The following is a 19,557-nucleotide window of genomic DNA, read 5'->3' on the forward strand; positions in this document are numbered from 1 at the left end:
GCGAGCCGTAAGTTCGATCAGGGCCCGACGTTTCCACTTTGAGAAGGGAGTACGTACTATCGTACCATTTGGCTATACTTCCCTGTCTCGTGCTTTTTTATGCGCCTGGTTATTCCAACCACGCCGTGCAAATGCGAGAAGGGAATAGTTCGTGTGACGGAGGTAATAGGTTGCGCGTAACGCGGTTAATTGGCGCCTTGCCTCGCGAGCGAAAAAACGCGTTTCTTTAACGTTTTCTGTATTTTTGTCACGTGATATTTCACGGTGCATTGATTGCAAAAATGTCGACGCTGTGAATGAACTAAATTATTATTAATAAACTTGGCACATATAATAAATATGAATAATAAACTTATGTTTCTGAAATCCAAAAATGTAGACTGACATAAAATGTTCTTTCATAATATTTATAACTCTTCGTATATCGTTTATTATTATTCTTCCTTTTATATTAATACTTTTTTATATTAAAATAATTCTTTATTTAATTCTAAACACAGTTATTTTTTGTACAATTCGATGTGCACGTTAGGAAAATTTCCTTCCAGTCATACGTCACTCGATTGAAAAGTGATCAATGCTTTTCTAAGATTTTGTCCAAAAGTTTATTTAAAAAAATTTTTTGGAAAATTTGGAAATTGATTTTTGAAATTGTACTATCTTTTTAACACATCGCATTAATTGGCATATTATTATTTTTTTGTGAAGCGTAGTTTTCTTGGGGTTTTCTGTCTCTTTTTTTCATTTTCCTAAAAATTATAAATTTTGGACAAAACACATGTTGAGAGTCTACTCCTCATTTATAATATAAAAGACATTCTTGATATTCTACAGAACTTGCACTTAAATAATTCTTGATATTCTAAATAATCACATATATGCGAAATAATTAAATTATCGAGCAGCTTTTCACCAATAAAAATAAAATTAGTACATAACTCAAAATTTTTCAATCTAGAATTGTCGATTAATGTTTACTGTATATAATGTTTCTTCGTTTCTTTTATCTTCGCGCAATTGCAGCATCGCTGCATCCGCTGCATCGGCTGCATCGTCGCGACATCTTGGTACATAATTCAGAAACCGTGTAACACCAGGGTACGATCGATGATACCACTTGCTAAGCGTGATATGAGATTAAATTTAATTATTAATGTTCGAAAGGTACATGATTAGAAAATATTATTGATTTTCCTGCAGTCATGAAAACTGTGACCTGATCCAATTCATCAAAATAGACAGAATTAAATTATAAACGTGAAATGCTTTACGCTAGAATTTTCGTTTATTCTTACTTAGTAAATGAAAAAAAAAAACGCGTGAGGTATGTTTCTCTTTTATAACTGCGTACCTAGTTAATTGCGCATTCTTAAACGTCATGTAAGGGTCGGAAATTTAAGGGGATCCTTGGGAAGTTTAAAAAGTTTCCGGTGGGTATACGTAAGAAACTAGGTTACTGCAACAGGTGGGTACTAAAGTAAATATACGCACATTACGTCCACTCCTTAGAAATGCATCTTTATGCGATTTGATCCTTTTGATGATTAATAATTAATTTCTAAGGCGTAGCGCTTCAACGCAGCAATATATTATAAGAAACAACTGTACCAACTAGAAGTCACAAATTAATTTTCAAAAGTTACAAAGTTTGAATATATATATTTCTCGTATTTCTCTAAATATATTTCTCTACTCGAATTAAATTCCTTTATTTTAATTTTTTTAGAAAATTTAAAGAATTCATTAAATATATAATTCATTAAGTATCCGCAGTCTTTCTGAGGCATATTTTCTTCTAAACTAAGGAAGCATAGATCCATTTTTTCTTAACAACATCAAATGTCGATAATTTATTTGCAATTAGAAAACGATTGTGTGTGTGTGTGTGTGTGTAAAAATAAAAAGCTTTTGACAAATTAAATTTCACGAATGACAAATTTTTTCATTTAATTTTAAAATAAAATTTATCATTTGAATAATCGTAACTTGAAATTAAATTATTAAATAATTCAAAAGTTGGAAAGATTAAATTATTAAAAAAAAAAAAATTAGAATCCCTATTCGAATCTCAGCGTGAAACAATCAGCGAATCGATAAATGGAGGGAAGCGCAATAGCTCTGAAACATTTTGCGATTTATATCACAGTGCATAAATTATATAAATGTGCGATATATCACTGATTACATCAGACCCATCATGCATAAAGAGTCAGGAGTCGTCTTTCGCGCGGAAAGTTGTTTAATAGAAAGGCACTATCGCGATGGAATAAGGACGATTATGCAAAACTTTGGGATCCGTTCAGCGAGCGTAATTCGAAGACATAAATTAACCGGGCGAGGCATTATCAACTTGTATTGCTACAATTTATGACTGCTAATTAAAGGGTTTAGGGGGAGAATCGCCGTTTTGATTTGCACGCTTCTGCCACCCTATGGAGCGGGTAAACTTTAAACGACAAACGGGTCTCATTAAGATATGAAGCGGACCGAGCGCGATTCGTCTCGTGTCGCGCGTGCACACGTGCGCGCATATGCAATCACGGGAAGGAAGGAGAAGAAATCGACCATTAATCGGTCGCTAAAGCTCGCGCCATCGCAACCACGTGTACTCATCGTCGTCGTCGTCGTCGTCGTCGTCGTCGTCGTCGTCGAATATCAGTCGTAAATTACCGAAAGAATGATTGGCAGAAACGACGAGATTAGAGCTCGCTCGGGGATTAAACGGACGACGGGGAAGGGCGATTTTGAATTAACCGAGCAGCTTTTTAACGCACGCTCGTATATGCGAACGTCGATCGATGAAATGAACGCGGCCGAATGATGACGGGGATATAAATACAAGACGGCGATAAAGCACCGGGGAACAATTGATTGTTATTCTTCGCGGGCGGCAAATACGTCAGGTGGAAAAACGAGCGTGGTCGCGAGCTAATCAAAGAGCCGCGCGTATCGAATTTGTCGGAACGCGAAGGCGTCGAGGCGGCGACGCGGCGCGGCGGTTCGAAGCGCGCTCGCCACGCCGATCGTTCATCACGCATTCGTTGCGTATTGTATCGTGCGACAATCACGCATATAATTCACTCGCGCTGGACGCGGAATTACGCCGCGACAACGCGTTTGTTCGACCGATAGCCTATCCAAGGCATTGACGGCTACGAGACGTTGATACACTTGATTTAAGCCGGCCCCGGATGACACGGCCATTCGTCAAACGTTCCACCACCGACCGGCGCAAATGATTCGCATTTAATCTCTTGCAGCCAACGCGAAACGAGATTACCTTATCCGTGTTTTGAAATTTTACGCTTATTTGACAAGGAATTGTGAGCTAAATAATCTTGACATATTAATTCAATGTAACATGCTCTATTTTACACAAGTATTATTATGGCCTAATGTAGATATATTATTATCACTGTAACGAAATTTTATATTAAATATAGCAAAAATTGTTTACGTTAAGTTACGTGTCACAAGGGATTTTGCTTTTTCTAAACATTTTGAACGCATTTATTTGTCAAATGTACGCGACGCAAATATAAATATATCATATTTATTTAATAAATTTTGCTTTTGTCATATCCAATTGTGGAATTATCACGTTGATATGAATTATTACATTGTCATACGCGTCATATGATCTATACGATGCATTACCTATCTCGGCTTGACAAGTATTGGGCGAGTGGTCGCATTTAGATATGCACTGTAAGCTGCTAATGCACCAGATAAACATTCAACAAATGTTTAGAGACGGTTTGCCGAATATTGCAACGCGAATCAAATAATTTGCATTCGATAAATGCGAATGTCCTGATGCTGATGTATTGTTACATACAGTTATCAATATTGATCAATATTTGGCAATTGAACGCGTCGTTTGGACGTAATAAATATGTTATGAAGATTCGGCATGCGAATTCATAAATAAAGGCGCAAATGGACATAACATATACAAATATTTTAAGACATTTAATGATTAATACTATGTCGACGTACGCGTTAATACCAATAACTAAATTTAACAATCTTAGATATTATTTTTCAATTTGTCAACTTAATTTCCTTGTTACATATTTAACAGAAGTTGTTAGATAGAATTTATTAAGATTTTTTAAAAATAACACACTTTTAACTATACAATTATTTTTTAAACATTCCATAATTTAAAACTTGATCATATTCACTGTCATTTAGATTCAAAATTTAATTTTACGCTATTTATATAAAAATAATAAAATAATAAATATAGATCGGATGGAAAAAGATTTAAAAGAGCTGCCATCTCCACGGCGAAGCAATTCTCGGTTGAAAACCGTAAAATCATAATTTAAGAAGCACCGTAACACTACACAATCGCGACGGGAAGCTCTCGCATCAATGCAGCGAACCGGATAGGGCTAGGAAGAACAGCCGAAGGAAGGGAACTTTGCCATTTCGTTGTAAGCCGTCATTAACAGATACTTAGGATGTACGAGGAGGGCGGAAAGTAGACGACACGATGTACTCGCACCTGCGTGCACCATTAAAACGCACTATTAAATATTAACGGAGACCTTTATGAGGCCGTAATACGCTCAACGGCTCGTAGCTCGCTGCTAACGTCAGCGCCTTCTCCTCGAACAACGTTGAGGAACTCGAAATAGCTCCCGTTCATCGACGTGAACTTCCGACGCCTTCCTTGAAGCTGTCATAGGATCCGGTCCGTTGTTGCAAATACGTAAGATAAGTACTATCCGCGAAAATTAATGTTTCAGTCGCGGCCGTGGATTATTCAAATAATGCGTGTTACATGCATCGGAAATATAATTTTCCAAAAGAAATCTACTAAGAAACAAAGCTGTTAACTTGACTAAATTTTTCAATTTGTTCAATTGAATTTCTTCAGTTCAAGTATTTATGTATTCAAGTTGAGTATATAAATGCTTAAATTGAAGCTCAAGTACTTTATATATTGGAATTAAATACATAAATACTTAAACTGAAAAAAATTTAATCAAATTGACAAATTTAGTCAAGTTAACATCTTCTTTTCAGTGTACATGAAAAAAACGATTTTGTTAAAGTATCTAAACATTTAGATGTAAACATGTAGTGTAAACTTTGTGAAATATTCATAAATACTAAAAAGTAAATTTATTCTTGTATGAATAGAATAATATGATAAACGGAAAGAATAATTTTACTGCAATTTCTAAAAATTTAATCAGAAAGATAAGCTATCAAAATAATTATATAAAGTGCTCAAGCATGATAATGTTACTGCAGTTTCTAGCAAATAAGTTTTTCTATACAATTTTTTAAATGAATCAATATAATTATTTTCAGATTTGTATTTCAGCAAAATTGTTCTTTCCGTGTAATAAAAGAATTAATAGCCTTTATGAATTAATTAATATTCGATTCATTTAGCAATTATCAGAAAAAAGATCCGTCTACAGTTTATTAATTTTTTAAACTCGTTTCGTGTATTAAATCAGATCGTATGATAGATTTTCTATTTAAATGCAGATTTGTAGGCACTATTTATTGTTTTCGTCTTATTAAACGAATTCGTTGAATAAAGTTTAACGAACCTAATCCATACGCACAATCAATTCGCAGAGCAATTCGCCGCGAGGTGCATCACGCGACGCCACGCTAACCGCGATACAAAACGCCTTAACGAAGAGAATGTAAAAGTTTTAACACACACGTTCCGCGGCGGACATCGCGGTAAATAAAATTGAACAATCCTTCCAATCTGCCCTAGATTTTTATTACTCGCGGAAACTTCCGAGTCTACCTGCCCCCTCCCTCGCGAACTTCGGAAATCTCTTTGGAAAGGCGGAAAGAGAGCGCGGGCGAATGCCGCGCGCGGAAACTCGTCGGGAAAAGTCATTCTCGCCTGTTTTCTCCGCGGTGGTAAGAAACGATCCGAGCCGAGCCGGTGTCGGCGATGCTGAGGGGGTGCGAAAGGAAAAAGTCCACCCTCTCCAGGCGGTATAAGCCGCCGTCGGCTCTCCGTATCGTTCGATAAGCTCCGAGCCCTCGGCGGATTCGGTGTGGGCTTCCACACGGCACAAAGGCCTAATTACCCATAAATTCGCTGATTTACGGCGGTCTAGAAATGTAAATATGAAATATGAAAATGAGGACGGCGGTAATAAAAGTGATGTACGGGGCTCCGTAGGGTCGTTCATGAAGGCGTCCATCATCGTGCTTGACGGGCTTCTTTGTCTGGTAGCGGCAGTCGAGAGCCATTTCGCTCTCTCGCCTCGCTCCCTCCCGTTTCCCCGCGGCTCTCTTTCGCGATTCTCTTTATCTCGCTCGTACTCTCTACTTCTTTCTCTCTCTCTATCTCTCTTTCTCTCTTGTCTACTCAACCCGTCCCCTTCTCTGCTCTGCTTTCTCATCGGCGACGTCGACGGGAACATCCGCGCGATTCGCACGCGAATTTGGTTCTCTCACGGCGAGAAGGCACTTTGTCTTGCCTTTTGTAGCTGTCGTTTTGATTCACGGCAGCTAGTGATTCTTCTTTTCTTCCCTGTCGAAATCGGAAATACTCACGGCCCCGATGGATTTATCGACGCAAAAATTGTCGTGACTGTACCGGCTGCCTCTAATTAACATAGCTAAGCTAAGAATCGATCGTTCTTAGTGAATTTTTTAGTGAGGAAAACGCATGTGTTGTCAAATGAATAACGACGACTTTAAGGCATTCATAATCGTAAATTATTTTTAATCTTTAATTGAAAGAAAAATATAAATGAATCTGTAATTAGTTACGCTTTTAATCAAAGATTGAAAATTATTTACGATTATGAATACCAGTCTAAGACTATGATTTTTCTAGTAATAACTAGTTAATTTATTGTGATGTGTATAAGATATTTAAGGGACACTTGCAAATGCGTACTACTTTTATTTTTTAATACATTTCGCATTATATTTATTCTAATTATATTTGATGCTGTTTTGGATGCAAATCAAAGAAATTGTAACTTGATATTTCAAGAATCTATTATTACATATTAAACCTTTCACTAATAATGAATTAATTTTTTATAATAAGCTCTTCCGTAACATACTATGAAAATTGCTTGAATAAAGTAAAAATGTAAAATATTAAAAAGATTTGCTTTAACAAAGTGCGCTTAGGAGGTTCGGGATGCATTCAACAACTCTCTCTTATTTTTAAACACGTAGCAAAAAAGTTTCTTGTCTCAAATAAATTACATTTTCTTGAATTTTAATTTATGAATATAAAAAAATAATTATTTGTAACAATAATTTTTTTATCAAAATAATATTACATTGGAACAAAAAAAATTATTGTTAAAATATTATTACAATATTTTTTTAAATTAATAAATTATGATTCAAGAAAATGTATTTATTTTAGACAAAAAATTTTTTTCCTTATATAACTAATGAGACAGAGAATATTATTTTATACAATTATCTTTCATTTTCAATACAAAAAAGATTTTAATTTGATACTTGTTATCGATATCGATGGAAATTATCAAGCCATATTCATCAAAAGATAAATCGAAAGACGATTATACGCTTATGATGACGGCTGTAATAAGCACATTTCTGATCGGAATGCCACGTGAACCGGATCCGGTTCCCTCGAATGAGCATTTGAATCGACAGTATACGTTAGTAGGTACGTTTTCCTGCATAATTCGACTTTAATTAAGGCAGTCGTTGAAATGCTGTTGAATCGAAGCAGCGTTTCATGAATTCATCGAGATTGCAACGTTTGCACGCTATTCACCCGATGCGACGTTACCTCGCTTTTGCGTTCTTTTGCTACACCATTTGTTGAAATGCAAACAACCTCTCCGAACATTTCGAAGACCGTTATACAAGGGAAAAAATAGCAAATACAGTAGATTTTCCATTAGGGGCAATAGACGATCGCCTAGAACTTGCATACCGTAGAAGCTTTTTAATTAAGCTGCGCGTCAGTTACTGATTATTTTATTATTTATATTTATTGTAATTTTATTATTTATATTTCATTCCACGTCATTTAAACTAGAATTGTTTGCCCCATAATTTTAAAAAAAGATAATTTTTAAAACATATTACAAAAGATTAAAATTTTCTAGAAAAAAACTCATAGTTACGGATTTAATGATTCAATGTAATACTATTTAATTAATTCACTTGAAAAGAATCTGAATCTTAGATCAAAATATTGTAAAGAAGTTTCAATCGCATTTTAATATATTGTACAGAAAAGTTTTACTAAGTTGCAGTGTTCAGATTTTTTCTAGGTCCCTCATTTTAGTTATATTAGATTTTTTTTACAATTTTCTCATTTTTAAAAGCTTGTAGAAAAATGGAAGACAAAACACCTCAAATTTTGTTATTATTTTTATTCTTATGTGGTACCCCTTTTTTACACAAAAAGTTGATCAAAGTGTTTTGTCCTTTTCGTAATAAAATTTAGGCGTAAACATGAGAAAAATATAAAATTAATATCTTAGAAAGAATTTAAAATAAACTTCCGTTAAGAAAACTTCTTCGAACTTGATTAAAAAATATTGTTTACATAAAAATTGATATTATTTGAAACTTGATTAAAAATATAATGAAAAAATAATCAGATTAATTTCTAAAATATAATAGCGCTATTAATCTCCTTGTACTGAGTCTTGAAATTTGTTCTTTCCATATATCAATATTTTTATTAGATATTTTTTATTAAAATATCTATTTAAAAATTTAGCTAAATTACAAATCTGAAAATAGTTTTTGTTGAATCAAAATAATTATGTAGAAGACTCATTCTTATTGCTAGAATGTTAAAATTTTGTTCAATGTCCGTCATAATTACTTTAATGATACAATAAAATTATTTTCAAATCAGTATTTAGTTAAATTTTTAGATACTTCAGCAAAATTGTTTTTTGAGTATACGAAACCTAAAAAATTTTTTAATACAGATATGTTCAAATATTTTAATACATATTTAATAAATGATATCAATTTTGTGTGTATGTATCTATCATAATTTTATGTAGATATTTAATTAATAAGTTTACTCACCAATGGTGGTATCGCTCCCCCCATTGTAAATTTATCTCAGGAAATGATCCGCATCAGCTCCATTGGAAAACATTAGCTGCAGAAAAAAACACTTAATTACTCACACTACTAAAAGAACTCCATACATTTTACTTTTAAAAGAACATGAAAATCACAAATTCATAATATAGTGAATGTGACATACTGGACAGAATTCTTTACTTCATGATGCATCTGCTCACAAATTACAATCGGCTATTATCATCAATCCATGTTAAGAAGTATTTCTCCATTAGACGTAGGCAAATCTCAGTATTATAAAGGTTTTGAAATATATCTAGCCTCAAAATCCATCTATACTATACATACACTAAAAAAAGAAAAAAATTTTAGTTTCAAACATTATTTTTCAACATCATTTCTTTAATTAAAAAAATATTTTCTAAGTTTTAAAATAAATTATCTTATACTAGCTAATATTTATTTAAATTAATCCAACTCTAACTAGTACTAATATAATATATAACTAATATTAATAAACGTAAAGTATTTTCATAATAAAATTGATAAATATTCTACAATATTTCAGTAATATTGCATATTGTTAAAAGTATAAAATGTTGCTGCAACATTGCTCCAATATTCTATACAATATGGAATGTTTTCCAAACGTACATCTGTATTTACCTGTATACCTGTAGCAGATTTTCCATTAGGCGCAACAAATGGCACACACAATATAGTATATTTCGATTTTTCGACGTTATATTCGAACCAGTTACATCGTCTTTCAAGCCTCGGGAGAATACAAGGATAATTTTTGCCCAATAGCGTCGAAATCCATACTTATTGGAACTGTAGGTTACAAAACAGTGCACAGCGTAATTGAGTCGCAATCGGCAAAACGGCACTGATCACGAAGATTCATCCGTGTTAACTGACATATTCTGGATGATGGCCCATTGCTCCGGTCGACATTCCCGATAGAAATCACGCTTATCGTGCATTCTTAGCCGGCGAAATTCGCCGTACACAATACGGTATGACTCAATTTTTCGACGTTATATCTCAACCAGTTACACCGTTTTTCAAGTCTCTCGAGACAACACAAGGATAATTTTCGCCCGATAGTGTCGAAATCTATGTTTATTAAAACTGTAGGTTACAAAACAGAGGCTCGGGGCACAGCAGGCACAGCGTTGAACTGCGATCGGCGAAACGGCACTGATCACGAAGGATCGTGTTAACTGATATATTCTGATGATGGCCCGTCCCTCTGGTCGACATTTCCGATAGAAATTTATGCTCATCGTGCATTTCTGACCGGTGAAATTTGCGATTAATTGAGGAGCATAAGTACACCGTACCGATACACTACCGAAACTGTCATGGCGACCGATCCCGAAATGCAACATTTATCACACTTAAACAATTTAAGTTCGATTAAAATAACAATCGGACACGCTTCCTTATGCTTGCCAGCTAATTATTATTATTACTCGCATCTCATTCTCTGATCTCGCATCTCATTCTCTGATCTCGCATCTCATTCGGATGACCTTATAACAAATGTTTACATGTTGAAGACGCGTAAGAGAAACGCTTCAAACTTCTATTTGGCGCGTGCTTTTACCTCGTGTCAGTTCCTATAACCACTAACAGATGTCTCCACTTATATGACATTGCGAGCACGCGCAGACATGGAGCACGCTTACTGGGGACCTCGGAAAACACGTCACCCGCGACTGTTGGCACGCCTGTCTGGCGAAGGGAGCACCGAGTGCGTGATACGAACTTCAAATTTTTCTTATCCTAAGGACCTCTTGCACCAACGCCGATTAACTTAACTGCCGTTTAAGCGTCAACCGTGATTGGTCAATTTTACTAAACGTGAAAATGCGATTGGTCAATTCCGATAAAAAAATCAGCCGATTAAGTTAATCGGTGTTGGTGCAAGTGGCCCTTAAGATAGGAAAAATTTGAAGCTCGTGTATGCGCTATTTTCGCCAGGTATGCCAACAGCCGCGAGTGACACGCTTTCCGAGATCAACGCTTACTAGCGCGCACGACACCACACAACTGCACACAACAGGAGTAAATGTGTCTTAACCTCAATCTCTACTCGGCGTAAATTCCTTCTCTCATAATCAGTCCTAACTTTATACAAGCAAATATAGACATAATCAAGAAATACATTGTGCGATAAATTAAATTGTTAATGTTAATTTAAGTTTTCGTATGAAACAGAATTGAAACTGACTAGAAGTGAAATCAACATGTTGACGAATATGAATGACTCTCGTGAACAGCAATTGGAGGAACTGAAGAGTTTTATCGATACGGTTAATGAAGAAGTCGCCAACATCGTTAGCACCTTAGGCTGGACAGAGGAAAGCGTGAAAAATGTGGTAAGCATGATCAGGACTTTTTCTCCGATACATTAATTTTAACTGATAACAATTATATTTGTGTAGAATAAAGAGTACTTCAAGTGTCCATACGATTCATCCCACTGGTTAACAGAAGCCTGTTTCAATGACCATCTTGCATCCTGTCAATTGAAAGCTGAAGGTTACGGGAAGCTAGATGTCTGGTTATCGGAGCCAACTTTACCAACAGATTCACCGTTCTGTATAAAGTTTGGTAAGAAACTTACCTAGAATAATAGAAGAATCTCTAGGAGTCATCTAAACCTTCTGGATGTTTTAACATTGTAAATCTTCATGAAACGTGTTACAGATAAGCAACTGCAAGCACAAGTTTTCAGGGTGGCCAAAGAACAAAATCCAGCGATGCAAATTGGTTAGTAGAAATGTAGCGACTATGTGCATCCTTGTACCTCTTAAATGATAAGAGAATTTTTTCCAGCGGGTTGTGAATGTTATATTCTTGGCGCAGAATCAATATATCCTTTTACATATCCTTTATTCAATATTTCATAGCCATATAAAGATAAAATGTACATGTTATATTTGCAATCTGATAATTGCTCATGCAATTTCCTAACCAGTAATGCAATTGAAAAGAACTGAATAACTGTTATTATGTTTTGATTTTTATGATTGTATTGTTATAATTATGAAAAAATGTGAATTCTTAACACTGATAATAGGTATGGGTGAGCGGTTAGTACCGCGTACATCTGATAGAGTTGTCTCAGATTTCACTAGTGACGAGAGAAAAGCATTGTATGATTACGTCATTACTAATACCGCAAAGCCAAACATTGGAGAGGACATTACAAACATTAATAATTTGTAAGTATAAATTAATATTTTTTAGTTAATGCATTAGTGATGTGTGAATTATTCAAATATGAATTGAACAAAATCGAATCTTAATGTCTGTAATTCTTTATAACTTGCATCCAAACTATTTGAAAATTTTGAATTTAAGAAATTGAGATCCACACAAATGTTGACAATTTAAAAAAAATTATATTTTCCACTAATAAGTAAAGTAGGGAAGTTATGTTATTGAAATAAGAAAGAGTGTCTTATTAAATTTGTTTTTGATAGATAAACACTCATTTTATTAAAGTGAAAAAAATATTTGAAGTTTTAGATTGGTATTCATAATTATTTGTATGGAAATGACTTAACATAATGTAATCTATATTACTTTTCTTACATAAAAATTTTTTATTCTTCGTAATAATAATGTAGATTTTTTTTTATGATCTATAAAATTGAATGGGTAAAATTTTCTTTTTCGATCTAAATTGATTCAGATTTGAATAAAGAAATAAAATGCGATTGGATTGTATTAGATATAAAACAATCTTGATTTGCACATCTCTGTAATATATATTAGTTATTTATATATGCGTTATATAATTTATTACATTTTTTTTAATTTTTAAATATTGTTAAATTTTTTTTAGGGAACCACAACAAAAAGAAGATAAAGAATTGTCATTTTTGGAAATGTTAATACAAGAACGCAATTTAAAAAGACGTAGAGCAAAGCATAAAGGGGTTCATACAAATAAACGATCTCATACTGAAATTCTTAGAGAAGTAATTAATCAACAAATGGAGATGTATGTAGATTATGTTTCTGGACAAAGAGAATATTCAGAAGAAAAAAGTCATCATCGATCGAGAGATCAAGAAAGACAAGAGAGTAATTCTGGATATGTAATAGATATTCAGAGTAACGAAACGAATAATTTAAGTTATGATGAAAAACATGACAGAACAGAACGTTCAAATAAAATATTTCATACTTCTTCCCGAAACTATGATGATTATTCTGGAGAAAGAAACTTTTATCACCACGAGAAGAAAAGAAATAATCAAAGAAGAGAGCATTCAGAAGAAAGAACCTATCATCGATCAAGAGATCAAGACAGGCAGGAAAGATATTTGGATGAAATAGGAAAAAAACATAGACATGAACATAGAAAGTCATCGCATTCGAGAGAGCGAAAATCACATAGAAAAGACAAACATCGAAGCAAAACCAAACACAAAGATAAGTATCACGAAAAGAAACATAAATCTCGACAGCGCGATAAATCTTCCGAAAGACATTATTCGAAGCATAAACGAAAAGACAAAAGTATAAAGTACTGACTGACTACTTAACTGTAAGGCATTTGTAAAAATAGAAGATAAAATTGGAATTTGAAGATTCGTTTATCTAAAATTAATAATCATAATGATAACATAAATCTAGCATAATTGGAACTTAGCATAATTTGTAATGTGTAAATACATATATTCTTCTCATATCAATTAAATTTATCTTAGCATATCAATTAAATTTATTTTTTAACCCAAAAATATCCAAAAAATTCCATTATTTCTATATATATTTTATTATTCATTTTTCTTATACAAATAAAAATGAAGATTTATATATACTGGGCTCAGAGACACATAATAATTTGACTCAATAGAGTACATAGATTTTAATAAAGCTGTTTGATTAAATCTATTCATTGGTTTTTCTAAATCATCACTTTTATTATCTAATTTATTTAATATCGGGTTATTTAGAATGATGTTTGGCATTCGTGCTTCCGCTTCTGTTTTAATGACTGTATTTTGTTCCGGTAATGTTTTGCGGAAGTTAATTTTTTCAGGAAATTTCTTTGGCTTCTTCAAGTTAGGTTTCTTAATATTTTTCATTATGGTACTGATGGCAATTATAAGCAATTAGTACTTTTTGTATATCATAATATGACATGTGATTTCTTTGGCCAATTTCCACATCAGATCTCTGTAAAAGCAATTTAATCAGTAAAATTATATATTGCTCAATACTAAAACTCAAATATATAAGTACTAAAATTTTTATTTAGTTTCCTAAATATCTTCGGTATTATATCTAAAAATTGATATTACCGTAGGTATTATCGTAGGAAGCGATCTATTAATAGAAAATGCCGTCATAGAATAGTGCATTATGCTGTCATAGTCGTACGGTAATCCATAAGAGGTTACAACATTATTATTTAATAACTCAAAATTAAAGTCATTTCCTGTAAAAAAATCTTTCGTTAATTCTCTTGTTTAATATTAATATCACAGATTTTGTTGATTACCCTTTTTTATGTTTTGCCATATTACAGTGATGTACTTGTCGCGATCTGGTCTCATATGCTCGTGATATACACCTAAGGAATGCAACACTTCGTGCAATGCGTGTCCAGGTCCAAAAAAGCACACGTCCACGTTTAGATTTAGAATAGTAGGTCCATTCGGATTACGTCCTAAATCGGAGAAACAACCCCTTTGGTGACCCGTGATATTGACCCAATTATTTGCTGGGAGTCTCATATATTCGTGAATGCGCACGAACTTAATACATGTCTTCGACATTATAGTACGTAATGCATCTTCTAGTATAATTAATTTCGTCGGTTCATTAACTGGAGCGAATAAATAAATCATATTTTAATCAATATATTTAGGTCTGATAAGCAATTCTTATAAATATATTTGATTTTGAAAGAAAATGTTTCATAAGCTTGGTTTTACAAGTTTAATTGTATAGTCACTGTTTCAATTTAGAATTGCAGAAATGTCTTACCTATAGACGAATGTACATAGTAATTCACGATACCATTGGGCCACAGTAAAGTTTTATACGTTGTAATGGTTTTTCTCGATTTCAATGGCCGATGTATATCCCCTTCTCGTTTTGTACCTTCTTCAGGATTATCGTATTGAGACCATGAATCAACTGTAAATATAAATATTATATTTCTAAAATATCGGGATATATTTCTTTTTAGTTATCTTCATTTAGATATCTTCATGACATTTTCTAAATGTCTGTATATACTCTGGGCATAATCGAAAAGAAATTATGTTTCTTTACTCACGTCTGTAACTAATAGTCGTCCCAGAATTGGTCCTTCTTGTTTTCATCAGTTTCGATGAAATTGGTGGTGGTCTTGTCCAAGAATTGATAAGCTGCGTCGAATATGCATTAATGTTTGTAAACCAATTATCTAATAAAAATGCAAAAACTAAAATAAACAGGCCACCAACGTTTCGAGCTTTCTGCATCTTTCTCGAATGAACTACAAACATAGACTGACGTTTAATCACTAGTATGAAATATTAAATCCGTTAAAATTAATTTGATGGAGATATCACAGTTGAATTATTAGAATTCTTTTCATGGATGATTCGGTACTAAATAACACGTTAGCAATATCGTAGGTGATTTAGATTGGGGAACAATTGTTAGAAATGGATAATTAAACTTATAGCAAATGGCCAATGAAACATTAATCAATCAAGCCATATCATTGGTAGCTTTTATTGCAATAGACTTGGTCTTTTGAAGAATTAAATTTAAATGGTATTTCACATTGTGTACTATCATCGTAAAAATTGTCAAAGACGACCTTTATGCGAAAAATACTATTATACAAATTATCTAAAAATTTAGTTTGATATAGATTTAAAAATAATTTTGTTGGATCATCAAAATACAATAATCATGTACAAACATTATGAGTAATACTGTAAAAATTTTGAACATTTAATTAATTCTCTTGAATGTCATACATAATTATTTTGATAATCTAACAAAATTATTTTGAGAATTTGTATCCAGCTAAATTTTTAGATAAATTTTTTGCTTTATACATCAGAAAGTAATATCTTTTATATCTTAATAATTTTTTATTAATAATTTGTATATTTATTATTAATATACAAATGATATCACCATCGTCATGGCAATTTATTTACAAACCAGAATATATTTTGTCAAAAGAAAAAGTTTATGACCATGCATAACCAAAATACAATTTCGTCATGGTTCCATTTTTTCTCATTAAATTTTTTAATACCGTATAATTAAATTGTTGCGGTGATAGAGATATTATGCAGAAGCAAAAATGTCAAATTTAAAAATATTTCTAAATTATTTCGATTTTCTAATAAAAATTTTTTCTAGGTGAAAATTAATTACATAAAATATTTATGACTTATTTAATTTTATTTATCTTTATTTAATTTTATTAAAAGTAAATCAAGAATATCATATACATTGAAAATCAGGATTGGGCAAGTTAATATAATTTTTTAATTAAATTAAGTTAACGTTAATAACTTATTATAATATAATGACTTATTGTAATTAAAATAAGTGAAATATTTAATAAGTAATAACAGATGCCTGAAATATTAAGCTACAATTTTTTGATTTGCATCCAAAACAGCATCAAATATAATTATAATAAATAGAATACGAAATATATTAAAAAATAAAAATAGAACGCATTTGACAACTTCTCCCTAAATATCTTGTAATAACTAATTTTTATTGTAATAAGGATTTCGATACTCAAAAAATTGTAACATTTTTTTTCAAAATCTATTCTCTTCGAGATTATTTTAAAGTCTCAGTGCTAATGTTGATGGCCATAGCTTCCAAGCCTCATAAATAGAAAATCCTCAATGATAAACTTTGTTATAGCATTTTGAAAAAGATCTCGAAATCAAAATATGTAATAACAAATGAGGATTTTTGAGTATCTCATATTATGAGTTTCACCCTTTGCTATTTCACGATCATCAAATCTAATACTTATAATTAAGCAAATCATCATATCTCGCTTTTTTTCATTAATACGACGTTATCATTGCAAAGTTTATTCCTAAATATTTGTTTATTTTATAATAAACAAGGTTTAAAGAGTCATCTCAATAAATCTTGACGTCTGATTTAAAAAAATTTATTTTCAACTACTGCATGCATGATTTAATAATAAATTTTCTATTAAATAGATTTCATCACGAATAGAAAATAAAATTGGAATTTAAAGATTTGTTTATCTAAAACTAATAGTTATAATGATAACAAAAATCCAGTATAATTCGAATTTGTGATATGTGTAAATACATATATTCTTTTCATTAGTATATTAATTAAATTTATTTCTTAACTCAAAAATACTCAAAAAATTCCATTTTTTGCTATATATTTTATTATTTATACTTCTTATGAAAATAAAGATTTATATTGGGCTCAGGGGCACATGTAATAATTTGACTCACAATCAATAGAATACATAGATCTTAATAATGCTACTTAATCTATCCATTAGTATTTTTAAATTAGCATTTTTATTATTCAATTTGTTTAGTATTAAACTTTAGTATTAAACATATAATGATAGCTGGCATTTGTACTTTCACTTCTGTTTCATTGACTGCGTTATTTTGTTCCAGTACTACAATATTTTACCGTTATCTCTTTCAGAAAATATCTCGAGCTTCAAGTTAGATCTCTTAATAATTTTCGATGTATAGTACGCTGAACCTCTAGGTGGCGCAATTATAAGCAATTTGTAATTTTCTTGCGTCCTTAAGTGACAGGAATTGTCTTTGACCAATCTCTACATCTATCTGCAAAAGCAATTTTATTATTAATTTAATCAATAGAATTATAATACATATTACTTCAATACTAAAACTCAAATGAAATAAGTATTAAAATTTTTATTTAGTTTTTGAAGTATCTTTGATATTATATCTAAATGTTGATATTACCTTAGGTATTATCGTAGGATAAATTTTAGGATATTTAGTATACGCCGTCATAGCATAGTGCATTACGCTCTCATAGTCGTACGGAGTACCAAAAGTGGTTACGTAAGTGTCATTCAATCGATCAAAATAGTGTTTCTTTCCTGTAAAAATCTTTTGTTAATTCTCTTTCCAATTCGATATTAATTTCACAGACTTTATTGATTACCCTGTATTATATTCTCGTATATTACAGTGATGTAGCCGTCTCGATCTGGTCTCGAGTGCTCATGTTTTATACCTAAGGTGTGTAACATTTCGTGTATCGCGTGTCCAATATAAAAAAAGCATCCGTCCATCACGCTTAGATTCAGAACATTAGGTCCATTCGGATTACGTCCTACATTGGAAAAACATCCCCTTTGATGACCAGTTATATTGACCCAATTTTTTTCTGGGAGCTTCTCGTAATCGTTAATGCGCTCGAATGTAATACATTGTTTTGTCTTCGTCGTTATTTCTTTTAATGCATCCTCTAGTACTTTCAATTTCTTTGGTTCATCAGCTGAATTGAATAAATAAATACTTAAATATATTTAGGTCTGATAAGCAATTCTTATAAATGTATTTGATTTTCAATGAAAATGTTTCATGAGCTTGATTTAATAAGTTTAATTGTATTTAGGTCATTGTTTCAATTTAGAATTGCAAAAATATCTTACTTATAATCGAATTAACGTAGTAACGTATGAAACCATTAGGCCACAGTCTAAGTTGTTCCCTAAGAACTTGTCTTCTTCCTGTCCATTTCAACGGAAGTATATCTCCTTCTTCAAGTGTGCCATCTTCGGGATTTTCGTATTGAGACCATTTATCAACTGTAAATGTAAATATTGTATTTCTAAAATATATCGGAATATTTTTGTTTGATTATCTTCATTTAGATATCTTTATAACATTTTCTAAATATCTGTATATTCTCTAGACAAAATAAAAAAGAAATTATATTTTTTCGCTTACGTTTGTAGCTAATCCCATAGTGTGCCGGGATATTATCGGTCGTTTTTGTGTTCATTAGTCTCGGTGATATTGGTGGTGATTTTGTCAAAGAATTGATAAGCTCCTTTGGATATGCATTAATGTTCATGACAAACCAGTTACTTAATAAAAACGCTAATGTTAAAATGAATAAATCAACGTATCGAGCTTTCTGCATCTTTCTCGAATTATACATACAGACTGACGTTCAATCGCTAGGTGAACTATTGAAACCATTAAAACTAGTCCGACTTATATAGTTGATTTATTAAAATTTTTTATTAGGAGTGACCCCCCAGTAAGTAGCACGTTAGCGATAACATTGTAAGTAAATTAAATGGAGGAAGTATTGTTAGAAATTAATTATTGGACTCAGTAAATTGCCAATAAAACTACAATCAATCAAGTCATATCACTTGTAGCTTTTATTGTAGGTAGTAATTTTGGTCCTTCATAGAATTATATTTAAATGGTATTTCATATTGTGTAACATTGTAAA

The 19,557-nt window shown here is 32.0% G+C and overlaps 4 protein-coding genes across 6 annotated transcripts; 1 reads left to right on the top strand and 3 right to left on the bottom strand.

Moving 5' to 3' along the window:
• The first annotated feature begins 10,994 nt into the window (after positions 1 to 10,994).
• LOC105196977 (U11/U12 small nuclear ribonucleoprotein 48 kDa protein) lies at positions 10,995 to 15,245 on the top strand. 3 transcript variants are annotated; one of them, XM_011163153.3, is made up of 6 exons: positions 10,995 to 11,151; positions 11,272 to 11,432; positions 11,499 to 11,667; positions 11,764 to 11,826; positions 12,137 to 12,281; positions 12,908 to 13,786. In XM_011163153.3, exons 2-6 carry the CDS (start codon positions 11,301 to 11,303, stop codon positions 13,599 to 13,601), a joined length of 1,203 nt encoding a protein of 400 aa, XP_011161455.2. In that variant the 5' UTR covers positions 10,995 to 11,151; positions 11,272 to 11,300; the 3' UTR covers positions 13,602 to 13,786. The 3 variants fall into 3 exon arrangements, with proteins under 3 accessions (XP_011161455.2, XP_011161454.2, XP_025986606.2); XM_011163152.3 differs by adding an exon at positions 14,601 to 15,245 and having other exon boundaries at positions 11,071 to 11,432; positions 12,908 to 13,500; XM_026130821.2 differs by having other exon boundaries at positions 11,072 to 11,432.
• Positions 13,831 to 14,966, bottom strand: LOC105196975 (high choriolytic enzyme 1). The gene is made up of 3 exons (XM_011163151.3): positions 14,576 to 14,966; positions 14,376 to 14,512; positions 13,831 to 14,250 (listed from the first exon to the last, which is right to left on the bottom strand). Exons 1-3 carry the CDS (start codon positions 14,922 to 14,924, stop codon positions 14,146 to 14,148), a joined length of 591 nt encoding a protein of 196 aa, XP_011161453.3. The 5' UTR covers positions 14,925 to 14,966; the 3' UTR covers positions 13,831 to 14,145.
• Positions 15,041 to 15,596, bottom strand: LOC120359007. The gene is made up of 2 exons (XM_039455174.1): positions 15,359 to 15,596; positions 15,041 to 15,216 (listed from the first exon to the last, which is right to left on the bottom strand). Exons 1-2 carry the CDS (start codon positions 15,567 to 15,569, stop codon positions 15,041 to 15,043), a joined length of 387 nt encoding a protein of 128 aa, XP_039311108.1. The 5' UTR covers positions 15,570 to 15,596.
• Positions 15,597 to 17,523: 1,927 nt separating this feature from the next.
• Positions 17,524 to 19,496, bottom strand: LOC105196978 (zinc metalloproteinase nas-4-like). Its single transcript, XM_011163154.3, has 5 exons — positions 19,041 to 19,496; positions 18,743 to 18,898; positions 18,250 to 18,585; positions 18,045 to 18,184; positions 17,524 to 17,900 (listed from the first exon to the last, which is right to left on the bottom strand). The coding sequence occupies exons 1-5, from the start codon at positions 19,252 to 19,254 to the stop codon at positions 17,817 to 17,819; spliced, it is 930 nt and encodes a 309-aa protein (XP_011161456.2). The 5' UTR covers positions 19,255 to 19,496; the 3' UTR covers positions 17,524 to 17,816.
• Positions 19,497 to 19,557: the final 61 nt, after the last annotated feature.

The sequence above is a fragment of the Solenopsis invicta genome, chromosome 11 (genome assembly GCF_016802725.1).
Source record: "Solenopsis invicta isolate M01_SB chromosome 11, UNIL_Sinv_3.0, whole genome shotgun sequence".
Lineage (NCBI taxonomy): Eukaryota > Metazoa > Arthropoda > Insecta > Hymenoptera > Formicidae > Solenopsis > Solenopsis invicta.

Excerpts from the sequence above, each read along its gene's own strand:
- LOC105196977 (XM_011163153.3), top strand. The coding sequence starts at position 11,301 with ATGTTGACGAATATGAATGACTCTCGTGAACAGCAATTGGAGGAACTG. Across the intron at positions 11,433-11,498 it reads AGGAAAGCGTGAAAAATGTG|AATAAAGAGTACTTCAAGTG; the intron begins GTAAGCATGATC and ends ATATTTGTGTAG. Across the intron at positions 12,282-12,907 it reads ATTACAAACATTAATAATTT|GGAACCACAACAAAAAGAAG; the intron begins GTAAGTATAAAT and ends AATTTTTTTTAG.
- LOC105196975 (XM_011163151.3), bottom strand. The coding sequence starts at position 14,924 with ATGATTTATTTATTCGCTCCAGTTAATGAACCGACGAAATTAATTATA. Across the intron at positions 14,513-14,575 it reads ATGGCAAAACATAAAAAAGG|GAAATGACTTTAATTTTGAG; the intron begins GTAATCAACAAA and ends ATTTTTTTACAG. Across the intron at positions 14,251-14,375 it reads TTCCTACGATAATACCTACG|AGATCTGATGTGGAAATTGG; the intron begins GTAATATCAATT and ends TTGCTTTTACAG.
- LOC105196978 (XM_011163154.3), bottom strand. The coding sequence starts at position 19,254 with ATGTATAATTCGAGAAAGATGCAGAAAGCTCGATACGTTGATTTATTC. Across the intron at positions 18,899-19,040 it reads CTATGGGATTAGCTACAAAC|TTGATAAATGGTCTCAATAC; the intron begins GTAAGCGAAAAA and ends TTACATTTACAG. Across the intron at positions 18,586-18,742 it reads CTACGTTAATTCGATTATAA|CTGATGAACCAAAGAAATTG; the intron begins GTAAGATATTTT and ends TATTCAATTCAG.
- LOC120359007 (XM_039455174.1), bottom strand. The coding sequence starts at position 15,569 with ATGTTTGTAGTTCATTCGAGAAAGATGCAGAAAGCTCGAAACGTTGGT. Across the intron at positions 15,217-15,358 it reads GACGACTATTAGTTACAGAC|TTGATTCATGGTCTCAATAC; the intron begins GTGAGTAAAGAA and ends TTATATTTACAG.